Source organism: Coptis chinensis, chromosome 5, assembly GCF_015680905.1.
Source record: "Coptis chinensis isolate HL-2020 chromosome 5, ASM1568090v1, whole genome shotgun sequence".
Taxonomy (NCBI): domain Eukaryota; kingdom Viridiplantae; phylum Streptophyta; class Magnoliopsida; order Ranunculales; family Ranunculaceae; genus Coptis; species Coptis chinensis.
Genome location: NC_141460.1, coordinates 66,573,178 through 66,597,620, shown reverse-complemented (window position 1 = coordinate 66,597,620; position 24,443 = coordinate 66,573,178). Strand labels below are relative to the sequence as shown.

The 24,443-nt window shown below is 40.8% G+C and overlaps 1 protein-coding gene across 1 annotated transcript; it reads left to right on the top strand.

Moving 5' to 3' along the window:
* The first annotated feature begins 1,666 nt into the window (after window positions 1–1,666).
* On the top strand, window positions 1,667–3,028 carry LOC147498438 (uncharacterized). Its single transcript, XM_086563233.1, has 3 exons — window positions 1,667–1,969; window positions 2,076–2,534; window positions 2,681–3,028. Exons 1-3 carry the CDS (start codon window positions 1,667–1,669, stop codon window positions 3,026–3,028), a joined length of 1,110 nt encoding a protein of 369 aa, XP_086419359.1.
* Window positions 3,029–24,443: the final 21,415 nt, after the last annotated feature.

Here is a 24,443-nt window from a genome sequence, read left to right as displayed (position 1 = left end):
GTCCATTATTTCAGAGCGATTGAACAGTGGAGTTTTTAGGTCAATACATTTGGTGCCATCTGTGGGGACAGAACAAAGACAAGGTAGAGATAGCACCGAAGAAATAAGTAGGTAGGCCGAAGTGAGTGGCAGTGCAGGAACCGACACCAGAGGCGGTGATTGATGAAGAAGGAGGTAGGAGAGAGGATCTGGAGACAGAGGAGACACGACTTATGAGGGAAGAGATTGGGCGGCTAAGAGAGGAGAATGATGGGTTGAGAAGAGAAAGGGAAATAGAAGAAGAAGATACGAGCAGGGAGGCAAACGATAGCTCTGAGGAGGAAGAAGAGGAGCCGAACCTCATGGAAAATCCAGTGGCCGGCTTGACAATCTAACAGGTGCAAGAGATGATAGACAAGGACAGAGAAGCGAACCAGCAGAAGGGGAAAAGTCGCGGAGGAGCGGCCAGCCAAGTGGTGGCACGGCTAAATTGCAACCCTTTGGCGGACGGCGTTTGGGCTTCAGAGGTCCCAAAGCACTTTAGTCAACCTCGATTCGAGAGGTACGATGGGAAAGGAGACCCAGCGGACCATATCCACCACTTCAGGCAACAGATGCCGCTATGGCAGGAGCCGCAGTATGATAGATTGCGATGCATGATGTTCCAGGCCAGTTTGAAAGGCGGGGTGTCGGATTGGTACTATTGGTTGCCGGCGGGGAGCATAAGGAATTTCCAAGGGTTGGAACAGGCCTTTGTAGACCATTTCATACACCAGAAGAAGCGTGCGGTTGACATCGCTGGCCTTGTTCAACGTGAGACAGAGGTTGGCCGAGACGATAGAAAGCGTATCTATGTTGGTTCAAGGCTGAGACATTGAAGGTTGAAAATTTGGATGAAAGGACCGCAGTTATCGCATTTGAGCGAGGGTTGTGTCCAGGGATGGGAGTGCACCAGTTGGTCACGAAGAATGAGATTACAACATTGCACGAACTATATTCGCGGGTAGAGAAATACATCAGGTATGAGGACACTTTACCGAAGAGATCAGGGAAAGTTGTTTTGTCTTTGGAGAAAGATAGGGAGCAGCGCAGGGAAGGGGCCTCGGAAAAGGAAAGTGGGGGGTACCGCGGTTACCCCTCGAAGGTTGAAAGAGTACGGGAAGGGATTCGATGGGAGAATAGAGAAAGGAAGCCATACCGGGAGACAGAGGTGACGCCATTGAATAGACCATTGAGAGAAATATTGCCTTTGATTAAAAACTTGCGGGGGTATAAAGGACCGCGGAACACACCTATAGAGCTGCCGGATAAGCCTTTTTGCGCATATCACCAGATGCGAAACCATGAGACTGATGACTGTCACGCTTTGAAGTGGATGGTTCAGAGATTGGTGGAGAAGGGCCAAATGAAGGAGTTTGTGAGGGATGCGCAGAATGATGAGCGTTTGTCGCGACAAGATCAGTTATTGGGGACTATACATGTGATCTTCAGTGGAGAGGTACTAAGTCATAATGCACAATGAGACATGGTAAGAAGAACCGCGAGCATCCAATAGATCAATGACAGGACTGATATGCCACGACCAAAAGGGGGGTCAGCCGAGGACAAAGACACGATCACCTTCAGCAAGACAGATTTACGGGCAGTGGACTCCCCCCATGAGGACGCGTTGGTTATCACGGTGGCAATGGGCAATTACTTGGTGAAGAGAGTGTTAGTGGATTATGGTAGTGCGGTGGATCTGTTGTTCAAAGGAGCTTTGGAAGAAAGGGGAATGGATCTGAGGCAACTGAGGCCTCCACGCATTAATTTAGACGGGTTCAATGGAAGTATGACAAAGCCTTTAGGGGAGCTCTTGTTGCCGGTAACAATGGGACCGGTGACAGTATTCGCACGGTTCATGGTGGTAGATTCTGCCTCGCAATACAACGCTATATTGGGGAGGAGATGGATTCATGAGATGAAGGCCGTCCTATCTACGTACTATCAAGTGATATAGTTCCCTACTCCAACGGGCACGTATGAAGTCCGCGGTGATCAGGTGATGGCCAAGAATAGTCATAGGGGAATAGTGAAATGATTGGTACACGAAACAGAAGAGGAAAGTTCCCACCCAAGGAAAAGGCAGGCATATCAATTATAGATCGAGTGACTCTGCGGAGAGTAAGTTGGAACCTGCGGAGGGTACAAAGACGCTGGATGAAATTGAAGTGGTGAATATAGGGGATAGGGAGGAAGAAAGGTTCACATCAGTAAGATCAAGTCTGCCGGATAACTGGAAGAGTAAGTTAATACAGTTTTTGTCGGAGAATAGGGATGTGTTTGCTTGGACAATTGAGGACGTTATGGGATTAGACCCAGAATTTGCATGCCATAGGTTGCACATGAGAGAAGATGCCAAGCTGGTAAGGCAAAGGATGCGGAGCATAAGACTAAAGTATGCAGAAGACATCCATGAAGAGGTGTTGCGGTTGAAGGGAGCTAGCATAATACGGGAGACGGAGTTCACCGAGTGGTTGTCCAATATAGTCGCGGTACCTAAAAAGAATGGCAAGGTATGTATGTGCATCAATTTCACGGATGTGAATAGAGAGTGCCCAAAAGACAGTTACCCCATGCCACGGGTAGATGAGTTGGTGGATAAGGCCGCGGGGTACAAGGTATTCTCATTCATGGACGCGCTTCTATGGGGTACAACCAGGTTGCGATGTATGGGCCGGATCAGGAGAAAACAACATTTGTGGTAGAAGGCAGCACGTATTGTTTTACAAGGATGCCATTTGGGTTGAAGAATGCTGGAGCCACGTTCCAGAGATTGGGGGAGAAGATGTTTGAGAGCAAGATTCGAAAAGGGATTGAGATATACATAGATGATATGGTGGAGAAAAGCATGTCGGAGGAAGAGCATTTGGAGGGCTTACGGGAGACATGTAGTATACTGCAGAAGTATAATTTGAAGTTGAATCCAGATAAGTGCACTTTTGGAGTGACCACGGAGCAAGTTTTTGGGCTACATCGTGACTCATCGAGGAATAGAGGCCAACCTTGAGTAGATAAGAGCCTTGATAGAAATGCCATCCCTACAGAATGTAAAGGAGATGCAGCGGCTGGCAGGAAGGATGACGGCATTGAATAGGTTCATTTCCAAATCATCCGACAAATGCAGGCCGCCGTACCGACTGTTGAGAATTACCCCGGATTTCTTATGGACCGCAGAGTGTGAAGAGGCATTTTAGGAGTTGAAGGGGTACTTGGGCAAGGCACCTTTATTATCTTGGCCAAAAGAGGGGGAGAAGTTGTACTTGTATTTGGGGGCCTCCGAGTATGCTGTAAGTTTGGTATTGGTCCGCCTAGTGGACAGAGTGGAGAAACCGGTGTATTTTCAAAGTAAAACATTACTGGACGCAGAGACGCAGTATAGCAGAATCAAGAGGTATGCCCTGGCACTAATTTTCTCGGCACTAAAGCTGAAGCCCTACTTCGAATCTCACTCCGTCGTAGTAGTCACAAACCTACCCCTCAAACAGGCATTAAGGACCGAGAGTTCTGGGAGAATGTTGAAATGGGCAGTGATACTTAGCGCATATGAGATACAGTATCAGGTAAGGACCTCGAAAAAGCGTAAGGAGTGGCAAAATTTCTAGCAGAGTTCCCCGCTGAGGATCCCAATTGGGGAGAAGAGATAGTTATGGAACCAGAGAGATATGTAGAGCCCAACGTGCTAGACCCTTGGGATAAGAGAAATGGATGGAGGGTGTTTGCGGATGGATCGGCCACTGATGAAAGCAGCGGCATAGGGGTGTTGTTGGTTACACCCGATAACCATAGAATAGAGCTAACTACAAAGTTGGGTTTTGCAGCATCCAGTAATGAAGCTGAGTATGAGGCAGTGATAGCGGGATTGAGGATGGCCGAGGATCTGGGGGTCAAATAACTGATAGTGTACTCAGATTCGAATCTCGTGGTTTGCCAAGTTAATGGTGGGTTCGCAGCTCGATGCCCGAGAATGGCAAAGTATTTGAAGGTGGTGCGCGAGAGGTCTAGCAAGTTTGAGAAGATTCAATTTGTTCACCTGGGTCGCGGAGAGAATAGGCATGTAGACGCACTTGCATATGTGGTGGCCGCGATGCCGGGGTTAGAGGAAAGGACGATACGGGTAAGAAGATTGGACAAGCCTAGTACATAAGAGGTGGTATAGGTGTATCAGATTACTGAGTAGGAAGAGTGTTGGATGGATCTCATTAGAGACTTCTTGGGGGGAAGGGAGGTGACAGACAAGAAAGAAAAGAGAAGGTTGGAACAAACATCCCAAAGGTATGTCCTAGTGGAAGGTGAATTGTGCCAAAAAAACTTCAACGGGCCCTTGTTAAAGTGTCTAGGGCCACGGTCGGCTGCAGAGGTGTTGGGAGAATTGCACGAAGGTGACTGTGGGAGCCATTCGGTGGGGAGGACCACCACGCACCGGCTTTTGACGCAGGGTTACTTTTGGCCCCATATGAAAAAGGACGCGGTGGATTTCGCCAAGAAGTGCGACAAGTGTCAGAGGTTCTCGCAAAGGATATTCGCACCCGCGGAACCCCTGCATAATGTGTCGAGCCAGTGGCCATTTGCCATGTGGGCTATGGATATTGTGGGACCGTTGCCCATGGCAAGCGGCAAGAGGAGATACATGCTGGCAACCACAGACTACTTTACTAAATGGATTGAAGTCATCCCTTTGCAACAAGTCAAGGAAGCGCAAGTGATTAAGTTTCTATGGGAGAACATCATATGTCGGTTTGGGTTGCCATATGCTATCATCGCAGATAATGGGACATAGTTCACCAGAGCTAAAGTGGCAGCATTTCTACAGGCCTACAAAGTGAAACAAGGATTCTCAGCCCCCTACAATCCAGAAGGCAACGGACAGGCGGAATCTTCCAACAAAATGATAATGAACAATTTGAAAAGGAAATTGGAGGATAAAAAGGGTGTGTGGGCCGATGAGCTAAACCATGTGCTCTGGGCTTACTGAACCACTCCGCGGATGAGCACCCAGGAGACACCGTTTGCCTTGGCATACGGAGTGGAAGCCGTGATTCCTTCAAAGATGATCGCGGCTACAATGAGAACCAAGGCTGTGGAGGATGGGTCGAATTGGCACATATTGGCGGGGGACTTGAACCTGATAGAAGAGAAAATGGACTCAGCTGGCATCCGACTGGAGGAATATCACAGAAGGTTACAGAGATAGTACAACAAAAGGGTAAGACCATGGCGTTTCAAGATAGGGGAGTTGGTGCTACGTCGGGTGACCCCAAGTACAAAAGAAGAGAAGGATGGGAGGGGTCGTACACCGTGGTAGGGTCGGGAGGGTCAGGAACTTACAAATTGCAGACCATGAAGGGTAAACGGGTAGAGAAGCCATGGAATGTAAGACTATTAAAAAAGTTTTACAATTGAATGTAAGAAAATCCCGAGCAATGTAAAGAGGTCCAAAATAGAGGACGACAGCTGTATGTAAATGTATAAAACCACAACACTTTTGTGAATGGAATTGTGTTTGTCACCTGAATGTTTTAGGGAAGAGTACAAACCGTGTACCAGCAGGAGAGAGAAGAGACGCATGGGGTGATCGAGTGCCCCAACAGGCATAAGAGCCTGAGAGAGCCGCGGAGTGGGATGAGCCCTCCATGGATTAGAGATGTTAGAGACACGTGAGGCAATAGAGTGCTCCCAACAGGTGTAAGAGCCTGATGAGTCGTGGAGTGGGATGAGCCCTCCGTGAATCAAAGATTCCGGAGACATGTGGGGCAATAAATTGCTCCCAACAGGGGTAAAAGCCTGGTGAGTCGTGGAGTGGGATGAGCCCTCTACGGAATAGAGATGTCAGAGACACGTGGGGCAATAGAGTGCTCCCAACAGGTGTAAGAGCCTGATGATTCGCGGAGTGGGATGAGCCCTCCGCGGAACAGAGATGTCAGAGACACGTGGGGCAATAAAGTGCTCCCAACAGGTGTAAGAACCTAATGGGTCGTGGAGTGGGATGAGCCCTCTGCGGAATAGAGATATCAGAGACACGTGGGGCAATAAAGTGTTCCCAATAGGTGTAAGAGTCTGAGCGAGCCGCGGGGCGGGGTGAGCCCTTCGCGGATCAGAGATGTCAGAGACACGTGGGGCAGTAGAGTGTTTCCAGCAGGTGTAAGAGTATGAGCGAGCCGCGGGGAGGGATGAACCCCTCACGGATCAGAGATGTCAGGCGCAATAGAGCGAATACAACATGCGTAGGAAGCCTTTAGGGCCCCGCGGACCAGAGGCACAGGAGACATGGGGGCAAAGAGAGTGTCCCCGGCCTATTTTAGTGCGTCTCAAGAGAAAAGGCAGTGGAGGGGTTGTGCCCTTTGCTGACGCTAGAGAGGAAGAGAGCTTGGAGAAGAATCGAAAGGGAAGTAGAGATCTAGATAAAGAGAAAAATGATGGATCAAACTGATAAGGAGCCTCAAATGATAAATAGACAATAGTATAACATACAAAATACAAAATATCATGATAAAGGGGAAGTATGACCAATCACAAGGCTTGGAAAGAAAAAATGTCTTATTACAACACAAGGGTCATTAAACCATTTTGGCAACCGATTCATTAACAGGCAACACATTGGAGGGCGGTTGATCATGGGCGACAATGACATCTTCGGAGATTTCTACGGAGAGAGCCGCGACAGCTTCCAAGGTGGTACGTTCCTCAGACTCCAGCTGCGCAGAAAGGACCTCTTGAGCAGGCAACACGTCCCCGGTGGCCTCAGAGGTGTCGGTTGCTGGATTGGCAGGCTTTTCTGGGAGAAGGCGACCTTCTTGGATGAGCCTATCCATTGCTTCTTGGAGTTTCCTGGCCACCCTCTTGTCGGCCAGAAGCTTGAAGCGGTCGCGGAGTGTATTCATGTCGGACAAGTTCTTTTGCGACTCTGTGGCACAGGCCTCCTGATGCTTCTGTTTGAGTGCCTCTAGGGCATCCCGATGTTGTTGGGCCATGGATTCCAAGTTGAGTTGATGGTGCTGTAGAAGGGAATCCCGTTGCTAGCTTAGACGGTCATTAACTTGGTCCATGTACTTTTGATGAGAACTCTCCGTGGTCTGGAGCTCATCTTGAGCCTTGAGTTTGGCCAAGTTGGCAGCCGCTAACTCGGATTGAAGGCCTGCATAGGCCACTCTCAAGCCCAGGGGGTCGTCCAACTCCTTCTCCAAAAGTCGGCCCTTGTTTATGGTTTACCGAAAGCGGTGCCAATTAATCATAAAAAGAGATATCTAAGCTGACTTGAGACCCAATGGAGAAGGTTAAAAAAAAATGCACCCTTTCCCAGTTATTGTACAACGAAGTACGGTGCGAATCGAACGTGCCTCCATCTGCATATGCAATGTCCCGGGGCAAATGAGAGTTGTAAAACAGGGAGGAGGCAACCGTAGCATTGTCCAGAGCAGAGTCGTTAATATTGACTCGGCGGTTGCGTACCTTGAAGACCGGGCGAAATTCTTCTGTAGTAGAAAGGACGGATGCTGGGGCATCTGTGGGTGCGGGCGCGGAGGCGGGTTCCTTGCTGGCATGATGGAAGGGGGGGTGGTGAAACGGCCTCGGACCGAGTGGAAGGGTTAGATGCAGGGTCTTCCGAGGCAGGGGCTTGATGCGTGGAGAGGTCGGGCTCTGCAGAGCATGCTGTCCGCGACTTCTTAAAGGGTGGGTGTTCAGTGGAAGTCTTTACGACAGAGGGGGAAACCTCAATGACTGCTTCATCATCAGAATCGCTGTCAAACAGCTTCTGCTTGTGAACATCCATGTCGTCTATAGGAGAGTTGTGGTATTGATTGTCCCAGTCAGAGATAGAGCGGAATGAGGGGACACCTTCCGGAGCAGAGGAGGTGGGAGTGTCTTGAGATCTGCGGGAGACGGGTGGAGGGGTAGCGGACCTGGTTCGTTTGCGGCGTGCTGCGTGGGGATGAGGCCTTTGCCTGGGGGGATGCTCGGGGTTTGCGTTCTTTTAGAGGGGGAGGGCGGTAAAAAGGAGCAGATAAACCGCCTATGTGGTATAGGTCGGGAACTTGCAGTAGTGGGGTCGCAGTGGTAGGATGAATACCCAGGTGTGCGGCTTGGTCCGGTCCGAGGTCGCGTAGTCTTTGGAAGATAGGACTTGAAATACCAGAGTAGATTTGGGACTTGGAATCTGACCGCCACCCTACACAAGAAAGAGAAACCACAGTTAGGAAAAAATGAAATAATACATCTAGAGAGAAGGGGAAAATCAAGATACGCACCCGTGATCTGAAGGCGAGATGGTTAAGAGTTAAATCGTCAGGGAGATCCGCGGATAGGAATGGGCTTGACACGTACAATGGGTAGTGGTGCCATACTTTATCCGAGGAGGTGATATGAAGTAGGAAATTCTTCTTGCGAGGACGCACACAGAAAGACTGGTACCCTACCCCAACGTCTTTGGTACCTTTTTTGATGTAGTACTGAGAAAATATGTCGCGGCTCGTGATCTTGGGGTCCCCGGACTTATTATAGGAGTTCGCAGCGTACATAATTCTCCAAAAATTTTCTTATGCCTTGGTAGGGAGGAATGTGGAAATGATTACATACCTCAACGTCTAACAAAGTGAGTGGTAGCCACAAGCCGGCTACAATTTGGCCCACTGTGACTACAAGGTACCCCGGACGTCGGGGAACGAGATGAGGGTAATGGGTGATAGCAGGCACGTGCTCTAGAACTATGTCGGCCGGAATACCGTAGGCAGCCCTAATTACGGCCAAATTAGGTTTACGGCATCGGGAAGGGGGCAGCAATAAGGAGGCAAGACGACCAAAGGTTGAAGGGACCGCAGTAGGAACCGGAGGGGGCGGCGATGCTACCCCACCGGATTGGGAAGACGAGGGGTCAGTATATTCAGAAATCGACATCGAGGAAAGATGAACAGGCTTGAGAAGTTGAATATTTCAAATAAAAACGAAAATTAAAGAGATTCAAACACAGAGAAACTTACCAAGGAAAGCTAGTGGGGAAGTGTGTTGCCCAGGTAGAATGATCAAGGAAGAAAAAGTTCACCGAGGAAAGAAAGGGAGGGTAGTCACGAACTGGATGTTGGCCGGAGTGGAGAACAAGAGCAAGGTGGAAAAGAAAAGAACTGAGATGAAATGGAAGAGAAAGAAGAAGGAGAGGGGATTATATAGGGGAGGGTAGTCACGAACTGGATGTTGGCCGGAGTGGAGAACGAGAGCAAGGTGGAAAAGAAAAGAACTGAGATGAAATGGAAGAGAAAGAAGGAGAGGGGATTATATAGAGGAGGGGTAAAAATGTATTTTTCAGTGGGAAGAAAAACTGAAGGGACTGAGGGTAGAAGGGTAATTGCAAAGAATGAGGAAACCGAGGCGACAAGACAGCGAGCAAGCCTGAAAGAGACACGTGGCAGCACAAAGTACGAGAGGCGGCGAAAAACGCGCGTGATGAGTACATTCACTCTCTCACGCAATCCCAAGAGTGAGAAGAAAAGGTGCACGAAAAACGAGGAAAAGTGGGTTCTCGACCCCGGATCCATAATTAGGACCCCGGAATCGATAAGGGGCATTTGTATAGGCCCAATTATGAAAAGAATGCCAGGTCAGCGGACGTCATATAAGAGTCAGAGTAATATGATAGAGCAGGAGCATAGGAACCGAGCCAGGGAAATGACCAGGTCAGCGAGACACCGAGTGGGATGCATCTTAGTAATATAAACTGGGAAGTATGCGATCCTAGCCAAGAAACCCTAGATCGTGGACGTGGCAAGTGTACGGCAGGAAGGGGATCAGTCGGATGGGAGGATAGCTGGATGGTCAGGAAGTGAGAAGAAACCAGTATAAAGAGAAGGAGATGGAAAGAGAAAAGAGGAGGCTGCACAGTTAGAGAGAGAGGGAGTGTTGTGAGTCCATTATTTCAGAGAGATTGAACAGTGGAGTTTTTAGGTCAATACAAAGTACTCATAATTGCAACTAGTCCTCCACCATTTCATATTCCCAAGGAAAATCAATTTTCAACCTTCTTGGGGAAAATCAATTCGCTTTCTCATAAACAACATGCGACGCTTAGGGAAGAGAGATATGGCCAGTGATCTACGAGCCCCATAGTTCTATTTAAACATACAGACTTTACTTGGTTTCTTAAACTACATTTATTGCTCAACTTGAAGTAGAGATTTGCCAACTCTGTTTGTGATAGACTGATTGCTATTTGTTAGTCACTTATATCTGAAGTAGTCATAATCATATTCCATTGCCTATGTGTCACAGCCCGAATTTCTAAACAATTAAAAAAAATGAATATTTGAAATATATAAATATATCAAACATCACTCGGTTCAATTGTCTAAAAACCCAGGCAATGACGGGGTGGATACAACACATGTCAAAACCCGAAAACCCACATCATAAAGAATCAACTTAACAACAATAGTATCTCCAAAAATTCTCTTTATTACTTTATAAAAAGTCTATCTTCCATCCCAATAAAACATCAAACCACTCTAAGAATAACAGGTCTTCAACATTGTATTTCATGTCATATGAATAGGAAATTACATTATTACATACTTCCAAAAAGAACAGACCTAATAAAAGAACTAACGGACTGCTCCAGATCAAATCCAAATCAAACGCCGCGGTTCCACTACCTTCCACCTATGTTCCCAAGAACACACCCACGTTGCCAAAACAAAGCAAACATGGGTCAGCAAAAATGGAATTTGCTGGTATGAGTAGACTAACCACATAAAACCATTATCATACTTTCATTATCCAAACAATCACGTTATATTTTCCCATAACTTAATCATTCTCAGCTTGGAAGACAGGTAGTCCCGTCATTTCAACCGGCATATTTTCTCCCCAAGCAAATATTCCATTATATTAACTCATTCTAATAACTCGTTTTAATATCTAAATCATTGAATTAAAATTTACTGATATCCACTGCTGTATAAGGGTAGGACCGCGTCCCTGCACAAAATGTTATTAAGTCCTACCCTCCTGCAAAAGAAAGTTAGAACTTCTATATAACATATGTAGATATTATATTAGGTATTCAAAAGTAAACCCAAACACTCGCATAATCAAAGAATACAACTAACCCGCAAGGCATATACCTTAGTTCCTCTCTAGGGCAGTCCAAACAATCTGGTCATTCATGGCACATTCAATGAATACCCATATATAACGCTAACGGGCCATTTATGGCACATTCAATAAATGCCCACCTAACATATGACATCAACAGTCATAAAACTCAATTCCAAAACTTGAGGCGTGAAGAGTTCTAAAAGAGTGCGGTAAATTTGTTTACGCATTATTGAACTTTATTGCATATATTATTTCAGAGAACAAAGGAGTATCTTGATTCATGTATTTTTGGTTTACGCGTTATTAATATATCGATGTCTAAATGTCATAGCGTTGTGTATAAAACTGAAATATCACACAGTTGTTAACACACATATATATAAAAAGGTCTTAGCTTAAAGCCAAGCATGCAAATAGTCCTAGGCCTATCCTAATGGACCGAATCATAATCCTAGGTAAAAGTCAACTTTTGGGTCAACTGGTCAAAGTCAACCCTGGTCAAAAGTTTGACTGGTCAGCAGTCAACCGGTCAAGGGTCAACAGTAGTCAAACAGTCTAAACTTATCTAACTCCAAAAACCCAATGACTAAGGCCCATAGTCTAACACTTAAATCTAAACATAAAAATCTAAACTCTAAAACACATAAGCCCACCCATGATTGGGCCCAAGCCCAAACCAAAACAAAAAAATGCACTGTTCATCTTCCTCACTCTCCCATTCTCCAGCCACCACCGACCACCACAACAGCCACCACCGGCCATCCATCTCCACAATGAACCCATCGGTTTGGTTCATGGAGAAAAACCCCATGTACCTATACCAACAATTCTCACTTCTCTTATACTATGACAATCTCGATTTGACGCCATTACTGCTCTTCCACCGATCAGCCACCACCGGATCAGCCACTCGCCAGCGCTCCCCACCTAATCGAAAATACTCCCCTTCAAAACCCCTATAACATTAACCAAAGAACGAACCTCAATTCTTAAATTCGAAATCCTTCAACCAAAACTAGATCTGAGAATTTCGACCTCCATTAAAGCTTGTTCAAAGCTTCAACCATACCCTCTCCAGCACCCAAACAACCATCAACAATCAACAATCAAAGCTACAGCCTAACCTTACAACAAAACCAACAAAACAAATCATTCAAACAATCAAAATCATGACGAATTTGGTTTTATTTGGACGCCATTACTGCTCCTCCAAAGCTTCAACAGCCCCATCTCGCGACACCAACAAATCGCCGTCAATTCAACTCACGAAATCAACTACAACATAATAACCTGCGAAACTCAATTTATTTCGCATAAACATTCTTTTTTCAGTAGTGTATAACTATTAGCTTAAACAAGTAGTTGGAATTGTTATCAACACTTTTGTTTTACAGCACGCATACAATTTGATAGAGAATAAGAACAATGAGACGACACAGAACTGAATACAACTTCTCCATAGTAGTTTAAGCATTCAAAATTTCTAATCCTTACACAGTATCTATATATAATTATATAAACAATAAACTTTTTGTTTCGAGAGAAACCTTTCGATAAAATAAAAATTAGTGAAAGATAAAAATCTACTCACCTTTTATAAACCAAACAGCTTTCCGAAAACGGGAAAAATCCCGAAAGACCGAAGTCGACTGTTGCGCGAAAGGACGATCTTCCTCGTTCAAAACCTTTTCTTCTTTCAATAAAACTCCCTTTTTTTTTTTCTAAAACCCTCGCTGTGTTTTTCCCCAAAAACTTTACGTGAGAAAACTCCCCGAAAAACAAGGACAACACTTATCGATTACTTACGGGACTTTTATCCTTAACTGATAGTTATCATCTATCCATTTATCTATTTTCATTATTATTATTATTATTTATACTAGGAAAACAAAAGAAAAAGTCGGGGTGTTATAATATACACACCTTAAAAGGATCTCGTCCCGAGATTCAAGGTAGAGTGTAGATTAACCAAACAAACAGTATGTCAACCAATAAAAATGAGACATACGTGTATACGCAAGTATACACACCTTAAAAGGAATAAACGTAAATAGTTTTCTTCAATTACCAACACTTAATTAAAATCATTCTTTCACAATTCAACAGATTCATATCATCAACGACTTATACTATGTCCACTATCACATAGGATCAAACACCTACAATGTGATGCATGCATGCACTGGCTCACACACCAACGATATGCAAGTATACACTGGTTCACACACCAACGATGCATACTAACTCTCTACCATCACATAGGATCAAACACCAACAATGTGTGGTATGCACACTGGATCACACTCTAACGGTGTACATGTATACACTGGATCAAACTCCAACAATGCATACAGAGAGATGTTATGTATATTGGATCACACACCAACGATATACATAACTTGGACAATATATAAAAAAAAACTTTCAAATCCAACCTTTATCAAAAGGGTTTTCCTTATTCCTTGAGTAAATTCCAAATTACTCAAATATGAAATTTTAAAATATCAATTTCTTCTTTAACCAATACTTACTTAAAATCGAAAACTCCGTTATGAAAACAACACTATAACATGCTGAACAATTTCAATTATAAATTTCGTAAGAAACTAACCGTTAAAACAACCAGCATTTTATTTTCATAATCATACGATAAATTCTTACATGCTAAGAACCAATAAAGGAACTAGTAAACAACAAATTCAAACATACCTAACATTAACCAGTGCAATTCTTAGCATAGTGTCCCAACTGTCCACATTTATAACACTTACCTACTAGTTCATTTGGTTTAGGACATCTTCGAATCGTATGTCCAACTTCCCCGCAGTTCAAACAATTACCATCAAATCTCTTTAGCGAAGCACTCGCGTCTTTATCCACATGCTTACTTGTTTGCCTATTATATGGGTGATGCTGACTTTTTCTCTGCCCTTAACGTGGCTGACTAGAAATAAGGTGTAAGCTGGCTTGTTTTGGGGCATTCTCTTTAATCTTCTCATCTTTGGGTTTATTATCCAATTGTTCATATCTTAATGCCAAATCTAACACGCGATCGAAAGTTTCTGAATCAAAGGGTATCAAATAACTCGATAGATATGGCTCTAGTCCACGGATGAACTTCTGGTTCTTCTTTACTTGGGTATCCACTAGATAAGGAGCATACCTCGATAGTTCATTGAACTTAGTCACGTACTCCGTAACAGTTTTCCCTCCTTGGGTCAGATTAAAGAATTCCTCAGTTAATGGTTCCTTAACAGCATTAGGAACAAACCTTCCCTCAAATCTTACCTGGAAATCCTCCCAAGTCATAGTTCTCACATCCACATTATCCTTGATAGACCTCCACCAAAATAAAGTGACCCTCCAACCGGTGAAGAACTCAACTCCTTCACGACCTCTGTGAGTTGCATCTTAGCAAACACGGACTCACACATAGTAACCCATTTCTCAGCATCAATGGCCCCTTTCTCTCCCTTGAACTTCTGACCTCCTAAAGTTGCAAAATCCTTGTTTCTCCTAGCAAAAGGATCCCCTAGATTAGCATGTTGACCCCTTTGAATAGTTTGCACCAACTGAGTTAATATTGCTCCCAAATAAGCAAATATAGTATTACTTCCAGTGCCAGTAACGTCATTGTCATCTCCAGCCATCATCTTAAACAAAACAGACTTCTATTAGTACTCCAAACATCTTAAACTCAAACACACCCAATCACCACATTCCGAGGATCACCTAGACCTTCCAAATCTAGGCTAACCTAAGCTCCGATACCAAAATGTCACAGCCCGAATTTCTAAACAATTAAAAAAAATGAATATTTGAAATATAAATATATCAAACATCACTCGGTTCAATTGTCTAAAAACCCAGGCTATGACAGGGTGGATACAACACATGTCAAAACCCGAAAACCCACATCATAAAGAATCAACTTAACAACAATAGTATTCTCCAAAAATTCTCTTTATTACTTTATAAAAAGTGTATCTTCCATCCCAATAAAACATCAAACTACTATAAGAATAACAGGTCTTCAACATCGTATTTCATGTCATATGAATAGGAGACTACGTTATTACATACTTCCAAAAAGAACAGACCTAATAAAAGAACTAACGGACTGCTCCAGATCAAATCAAAATCAAACGCCGCGGTTCCACTGCCTTCCTCCTATGTTCCCAAGAACACACCCACGTTGCCAAAACAAAGCAAACATGGGTTGACAAAATGGAATTTCTTTGGTATGAGTAGACTAACCACATAAAACCATTATCATACTTTCATTATCCAAACAATCACGTTATATTTTCCCATAACTTAATCATTCTCAGCTTGGAAGACAGGTAGTTCCGTCATTTCAACTGGCATATTTTCTCCCCAAGCAAAAATTCCATTATATTAACTCATTCTAATAACTCGTTTTAATATCTAAATCATTGAATTAAAACTTACCGATATCCACTGCTGTATAAGGGTAGGACCGCGTTCCAGCACAAAATGTTATTAAGTCCTACCCTCATGCAAAAGAAAGTTAGAACTTCTATATAACATATGTAGATATTATATTAGGCATTCAAAAATAAACCCAAACACTCGCATAATCAAAGAATACAACTAACCCGCAAGGCGTATACCTTAGTTCCTCTCTAGGGCAGTCCAAACAATCTGGTCATTCATGGCACATTCAATGAATACCCAGGTCATTCATGACACATTCAATGAATACCCATATATAACGCTAACGGGCTATTTATGGCACATTCAATAAATGCCCACCTAACATATGACATCAACAGTCATAAAACTCAATTCCAAAACTTGAGGCGTGAAGAGTTCTAAAAGAGTGCGGTAAATTTGTTTACGCATTATTGAACTTTATTGCATATATTATTTCAGAGAACAAAGGAGTATCTTGATTCATGTATTTTTGGTTTACGCGTTATTAATATATCGATGTCTAAGTGTCATAGCGTTGTGTATAAAACTGAAATATCACACATTTGTTAACACACGTATATATAAAAAGGTCTTAGCTTAAAGCCAAGCATGCAAATAGTCCTAGGCCTATCCTAATGGACCGAATCATAATCCGAGGTAAAAATCAACTTTTGGGTCAGCTGGTCAAAGTCAACCCTGGTCAAAAGTTTGAGTGGTCAGCAGCCAACCGGTCAAAAGTTTGACTAGTCAGCAGTTAACCGGTCAAAGGTCAACAGCAGTCAAACAGTCTAAACTTATTTAACTCCAAAAACCCAATGACTAAGGCCCATAGTCTAACACTTAAATCTAAACATAAAAATCTAAACTCTAAAACACATAAGCCCACCCACGATTGGGCCCAAGCCCAAACCAAAACATAAAAACGCACTGTTCATCTTCCTCACTCTCCTATTCTCCAGCCACCACCGACCACCACAACAGCCACCACCGGCCATCCATCTCCACAATGAACCCAGCGGTTTGGTTCATGGAGAAAAACCCCATGTACCTATACCAACAATTCTCACTTCTCTTATACTGTGACAATCTCGATTTGACGCCATTACTGCTCCTCCACCGATCAGCCACCACCGGATCAGCCACTCACCAGCGCTCCCCACCTAATCGAAAATACTCCCCTTCAAAACCCCTATAACATTAACCAAAGCACGAACCTCAATTCTTAAATTCGAAATCCTTCAACCAAAACTAGATCTGAGAATTTCGACCTCCATTAAAGCTTGTTCAAAGCTTCAACCATACCCTCTCCAGCACCCAAACAACCATAAACAATCAACAATCAAAGCTACAGCCTAACCTTACAACAAAACCAACAAAACAAATCATTCAAACAATCAAAATCATGACGAATTTGGTTTTGTTTTGACGCCATTACTGCTCCTCCGGAGCTTCAACAACCCCCATCTCGTGACACCAACAAATCGCCGTCAATTCAACTCACGAAATCAACTACAATATAATAACCTGCGAAACTCAATTTATTTTGCATAAACATTCTTTTTTCGGCAGTATATAACTATTAGCTTAAACAAGTAGTTAGAATTGTTATCAACACTTTTGTTTTACAGCACGCATACAATTTGATAGAGAATAAGAACAATGAGACGACACAGAACTGAATACAACTTCTCCACAATAGTTTAAGCATTCAAAATTTCTAATCCATACACAGTATCTATATATAATTATATAAACAATAAACTTTTTGTTTCAAGAGAAACCTTTCGATAAAATAAAAATTAGTAAAAGATAAAATCTACTCACCTTTTATAAACCGAACAGCTTTCCGAAAACGGGAAAAATCCCGAAAGACCGAAGTCGACTGTTGCGCGAAAGGACGATCTTCCTCGTTCAAAACCTTTTCTTCTTTCAATAAAACTCCTTTTTTTTTTTTTTTTCTAAAACCCTCGCTGTGTTTTTCCCCAAAAACTTTACGTGAGAAAACTACCCGAAAAACAAGGACAACACTTATCTATTACTTACGGACTTTTATCCTTAACTGATAGTTATCATCTATCCATTTTATCTATTTTCATTATTATTATTATTATTTATACTAGGAAAACAAAAGAAAAAGCCGGTGTGTTATACTATGTTTCATTTAGACTCTTCTGTACATTTCATCTGTTCTTGACACGGTTCTAGTGTTTAACACAATTATTTCTGCTCATTCATTTAATTTTCTGTTACAGTTTGAGAAAAGCATGATTAAGGTTGGGCCGCACGGTTTCTGGAACAGTAATCACACTGCTTGGGATGAAATCGGTAAAACAGAAATCTGCAGAATATATGTTTCGTACGATATAGAGTTAGCAGTGCGCTCTATTCAAACTGCTTATATGGACGGAACGTCATTGATATTATCAGAGAAGCATGGTGGAAACTGGCCAATGTTTCATTCGGTAAGTGCTCTTTCGTTTTACTAGCCTACATTGACTACGCAGTATCCAATTTACAAGGGATCTTCTTAGCATTTTTCTACATGTACAGCCAATTTCAGATGGACTCATGTGTCTTTTACGATCTAACTTTTTGTTCAACTGTTTTGGTATAATTAGGTCACTCTTGATTACCCATCTGAGTTTCTTACCAGCATAACGCTCGATTACTTTTGGTACCAATCGCAGAACCTACGGTCCTTTTGGCTGCCAACATACAAAATATATTAATAAGTATGGCATGAAGTTTGAAGAAGGCGAATTTTTTGGTTTTCATGGCTATTCAAATCATAATTCTCTTCTTGGTATTGGGGTTCATATTAAACCGGCTGGTAATCCGGGCATGATGCAATTGGGCTTCGTGTCCATAGAGAAAGAAGATTCACAATAATCTCACGAGTTAGTTATTTTTTGCTATTGCTCGATCTCATGATGAGACATGAGTGAGATATGTAGGTGACTTTGTTATCGGTGTTGCCATTTGTCGTCAAACTCAATGTTTCTAATTATTTCCGTAGTAGTGTGTGATAAACGTATGTGATTTCATTACCTTTGCCATAGTGCCGTTCTTCTCTTTACAATTATGATTGCTTTAATTACCTCGGCTCTATGTCTTTCTTCTCTTCCTTAGAGGTCCAGTGCTGACGGCTGTCAAGTGTCAACAAAGTTGCGGGACTGGGCATAAATCTACAGTAGCAAAATAGTAAACAAAAGTTACCACCAAACCCTTTGGCTTACTAAACATAGACGGAGCACCAATTCTACCTACTCAGAGTGGCCATCAAATCTGAAAACTATACTATAAGTCTATAACAAGGCTAGGATCTCTACGTTTAAAGCGCATTGTAATCATTAACCTTGAAATCAATGATCAATTGCTGGAGTTAGAAACGCAAACTTAATCTCACACCTACAAAGATGACCATTTTTTGAAATTGTACAAGGAGACCTTTTCCAATTCTGTATTCCATTTCTAAATTTGACAGAGTGAATAAGGGATCACCTGAAGATTCACCTTTTTTAAGACTGAGCATCCAGAGAGAAAGAAGGCTTCAGTCCAACAGCACAGGTATCATCTGCAACGGAGTTGGTATGTGTCGTACGAGTAATGCCTCCCACTTTGAGCACAAAAACTTCAAAAAGAAAGAAGTCGCCAAAAATTAAGCAAATCAACACAAGAAGTCAAGTCACGTACATTTTTCATTTCACTTTCGACTGCATTAATAGACTAACTCTAGCTGTCTCCAATCTCATTCACACAATGGAGTTCTAGTTGCGAATTGTGCAAGAGTTGTCTCTCTTCAAGGGGGCAACGGTTTTCGGGGTTTGGTGCGTTCATGTGGCAAATCTGGAATGGAAGGAAGGGGTTATTTTTATTGTTAACTAGTTTTTGATTCCGTTCAACGAATGGGGATTGTTTTTAGAATATTATAGTGTTTCAAATTTTGATGTCAACACTAATACTATAACCTAGTATTATTAAAGGAAAAAATATCTCAACAAACATAATTAATTTGATTTATGACAAAAAATTATGGAAAAATAGAGAGTTTTATTATGAAAATTATCAGTAACTATGTAGAACTATAAGATATGAATATTATATTTATCACTCATCTAAATTTACTTGTTAAAGTAAGCAAGTAAACTACTTTCACAGGTAAGGATTGCCTGTGCTATGAGTTTCTCTTCCTCGATAGTGATTTAAGGTACGTAGAGATTCCTCTTACTCAATAGTGGCTAAGGCAAGAAAGTATGATTAATGATCTTTTACTAATCCTAGTGTCTTTTTCATCTCTAATCTCATCCATACTTTAAGAAAAAGTTTGACCTACCCGCTAATAATTAGTATAATTAGATAATGCTCTCCTTACTTTCACAAAGAATTGAGTGGTTTTTGTATCCAGTTTTTGATAGATGCATTTATATTAATTTTTATTTTTTTAAATGTGGTTCTTATACAAATGTGTACTTAAGTCATAAGCCTATTTGGTAATATGTAATACGAACTAAATTGACGCATACAGTCCAATTTTATCGCTTAGACCCATAGTGCACTTCTTAGGGCTATAGTGCATCTTAGACATTGCCCATAATAAAGTCTGTTAACCTATTTAATTGTGGTTGCGTTAATTTTTTTAATAAAAATGTGTCCTTGGTCAGAGTATTATTTATTAATTACTTTTTGTTGATGTATAAATTTGCACTTATTATAACTTTTGACACATCAGTAGATTTAAATAATAGGTTAAAATGTTAAATAAGTGGGCGTTGTAACATTACTGGTTTGAAAATAAGACACATTGTAAACACTTGTTTAGTTTTTTTATGAGCTTTGAAATGGGCTATGTTATTTTGGTTTGGTCTTTGGTTATTTTCAATTTCGTTTATTTGGTTTATTTAGTTATTTTCATTTGTCATTGGAAGACCACGTGAATTGAGATTTAATTATTCAAACACAAAAAAAGAGGAAGTTCTGACGTCTGAAGTTTGTTTTGATGAAAGTGTAGAAGTTCTTCTCTCATCGTTCCTTACACATTCAGCCACAACCCCATTTCCCCTAAACTCATAGTCCTCGGTCTCTGCTCTCTTTGTTTCATATTCATTTTATTCTTACTTATCTACTACCGTAGACACCATGGATGGGTAAGTTGTTTTAGTCAAATATTGTTTTAGTCCAATTGGTTAAGATACTTAAGAGACAAAATAGGGTGAGTTGTACATGTGCATGTGTTGGGGATTTGGGTGTTTTTCCTAATTTATATTTTGGCTGAATTGAATATTTTATGTTTGATTCGACAGGTTTAGTAGTAAACTTGCATCAGGACTAATTTTTCAGAGTATGGATTGGGAAGACAAATGTGTGGCTTTGCAAACACAGAAATGGATAGCAAAGTCCAATGCTGAAGCACATATGCTAGCTGTGGATATTGTTAAGAAATACTAACTGCTGTTTTGTTAGTTTTAGAAAGTTGGTGTTAGTTTTTATGTTTTTGGAGGGCACTTTTTTATGTTTTGAATTGTAATATATCTTGATACTTTGCAAGTTTGAAAAAAGCTTATACCATGGCATATGCTTATATTATTGGATATAGCTTGGCTATTGGTAAAGTATACGGAAAATTGTTTGCTCACAATCTTTGAAGACGAAACAGATAAAGGAGCAATATTCTTGATCTTTAGGCATTATTTTAGGCCCACATATATTTCTAAATATTGTTTTCTTTAGTTATTGGCAGATAATGTTCAAAATCCTCAAGTACGGGCCGTTTGACCCACTTAACTACTCGTTATAAGAGTTAATTTTTCATTGCTTCTGCCAATAAATTTGGGTTAATGTCCGTTTGTTTTTTGGTTCATTCGTTTCAGGCATGAACTTCAGTGAAATCAGAAGATTTCTTTTGTAGTGCTACAGTTCGAATAACACATTAACTACGAATATGACATAAATGCAAGTTTATATCTATACATTCTTCTTTCAAAACTTCAGGCTACATTATTCTTTCAAAACAACATTATTTTGCTACAAATGAAGTAAATAAATCAAATTAATGCATATATAAAGTTTAAAATAAGCGTTTAATAGAAAAAATACTATGTGACCGACATAATAAAATTTTGGTATTCAAGTACTAATCCTCATTGTTTTCTTTTCTTTATTAGGGAACTCTCCATGTCCTTCATTCCTTTAATTTTTTCTTCGAGACAATATATCTTATCTTTGTTGTATTTATCATCAACCAAACAATCTAGCATAATATTTTTGAGGATGTCGAGTTGGTTATGTTTCTCTTCAACTTCTTTTCTTTTCTTCATAAGTTTTTTGAAATTAAAGTCTTCAATTTCCATATCACGTTCATCCTTTTATAAAGCAGTATTAAGGTTGAAAAGTCTTTGAATCCTCTGCTTTTGCAACATAATATGTAGTGCTTCCATTAATTTCTTTAACTACGACATGTTCATTGTTAAAGAATAAGTCTTTTGGTACCTTTAATGTTATAGTGCTTTTGAATCGTCCGTTCTCTAATTATGTGTTGTAGACCGGATCTTGTTGAATGTTAAGTCCTGCTTCTAGAATTTCCTTTAGCAATTTTTTTTTACATAAGCTGTAATTTTCATACGCCATTATTTGCAATATACATAATAAAATGAAGTCAGTAAATAATTGTAAATAATAGAGAAAAGGAAGAAAATAGGCTACCTAGTTTTTCGATATGTGTAGTGTAATTGTTTTTTTTAGGTTAATAGATTAGGTTTTACTAAGTGATTGGAAGTTCACTTTTCGTAGGATTCTAGTTTTGTATATATCTTAAATTTGGATATTTTGGCCATGATTATTAGATCTCCACTTCCGAAGAGATTTTTCAACAGCAAGCTTCTCCTTGTTTGCAGCCTCCACTCTATTAGGAGCCACGATTATGACACGTGTCAGGTAATTTGAAATTTAGATTTTGAGTTTTATGGTGTGGGTACGTGCAAAACGTGTGAGGGGTAGTTGTGGCATTTTGAAAGGGCATGACACCAGACACATCACAACAGACGGTCAAACTGGGTAAATGACGGTCAACTAACGGTAGGGGTACCTAAGGATCACCCTATCTTAAATGAGATATATTTTTTTCAATTAGCTAGAACTTATTGTGTTTAGAAACCTCTACGTTTACTATTGGGCCTAGGCCCACCAAATTTTATAACATACGTTTTAAGCGGGTATTGTATCAGAAATTTTATTCAAATTTTGACTTTGCTACCTCTTTTTCCCACGCATATTTTGCTTCATTTCACACTAAATTGCCCCAAAAACTTCCTCTCATCAGAAAATAGGGTTGATTCATCCTAAACTAAAACAGGTTTAGGATTTGTATAAGCAACGTCTCTCTACTATTTTTCTCCTCAAACTCTCTCACTATCAAAAACCCACTTTGTGTTCTATTAAGCTTCAAATATGCCGACTGTTATGTAGAAAATCAAAGATGAAGATAAGGTATGCTATTACTTTAAGTTTCGTATAAAACTCTTAACTCAATACAAAAACCTTAATTTGATTGACACCTGTTTAAGGTTTTGGTTTAATTTATTGTTGTTTTGTTCTAATAAAATTATATCTGAAACACACAAAATATGTAATCATGTAAAATTTATAAAAATATCTCAAAGTATTAGACTCTTCCTTTAGTCTTAAGAGCTTGTGCTAACACTGGTATGGTTTATCGAGGCATGTCAGTGCATGGGTTGTGTGTTAAATGGGGATTTGAGAAGAACTTGTTTGTTGCTTTGGCATTGGCATTTGTTTATGTTACTACAGGGAGGATTTACGAAGCGAAAATAGTGTTTGATGGGATGGCTGAAAGAGACACGGTGCTTTTGGCGATGTTTCTTTGGGATATCTTAACATGTGGAGCCATTGCTGAGTTTAGAAGTATATAGGAACATGGTTTGTGAATGGGTGGAATTAAATGGTGTTGTTATGGTGAACTTGTTGTTGGTATGTAGTCAATTGAGGTGGTTGAGGCATGGGAAGAGTGCTCATGGATGGTGTGTTAGGAGATCTTTGGTATCAGAATTGTTATGTCTGGGATTTACTTAAGGTTTGCTAATTCGAATTCGAAACCCAATTCGAATTCTAATAGATTCCCCTAGTTATATTTCGTGTAAATAAGTTACCATCTCATCTCTGATTATCTTTGCCTTCTATTTCTTTCTTTCAGCAACATGAAGATGAGAAGCAACATTAGTATGAGAGTAAGTATATTGATCATATATATATATATATTTTAATATTTTCTTGTGTGTATAGTTATTGCATTATTTGCAAGACCTCAAGATAATAATAATATGCTAGATGATAGATAAACAAAAAAATTGGCATAATCGATAAACATAAATTTGATGAATCTAACACTATGCTAATCCTCATCCAATAGAAAATTCAGCTCGAAAACAACTAAAAAAATAAATTTGATAGATCTAACACTACGCTAGTCCTCATCCAATTCTGATAAATTATTTGGAATGCTTAGGTAGTCCATATCCCAATTTGGTCCTCCTATAACCAATGCTTCATTTATTGCCTTCAAATAGGCATTTTCTTTTCTCAAGTGTTCAATATATTGATGAAGTTTTTTTTTTCTCTAGTATTTGCTTCATGTAGCTCTTCACGTTTAGAACGACTTCTTTGTGGTTGATGTCTAAAACCTCAAATTTGTATATCTGCTGTAGAAAGCGGATAGCATTTCCTGCAGCTGCATTTTCTAAGTCCACTTTCTTAGCTTGATACGTCCCCGAAAATGATTGGCTTATAGGATAATTAGGATTTTTGAAGATTTCTCTCATCATCGGCAAATTTATTATGACATCTGCATCGCATTGGTTGTTTTCAATCTTTGATATGTAAACTGGTTCTCCATG

What these genes read in the sequence shown, in the direction of transcription:
- LOC147498438 (XM_086563233.1), top strand. Translation starts at nt 1,667, where the DNA reads ATGGGCAATTACTTGGTGAAGAGAGTGTTAGTGGATTATGGTAGTGCG. An exon ending in TCCTATCTACGTACTATCAA is followed by an intron (nt 1,970 to 2,075) that starts GTGATATAGTTC and finishes TACACGAAACAG; the next exon opens with AAGAGGAAAGTTCCCACCCA. An exon ending in TACCTAAAAAGAATGGCAAG is followed by an intron (nt 2,535 to 2,680) that starts GTATGTATGTGC and finishes GGGTACAACCAG; the next exon opens with GTTGCGATGTATGGGCCGGA.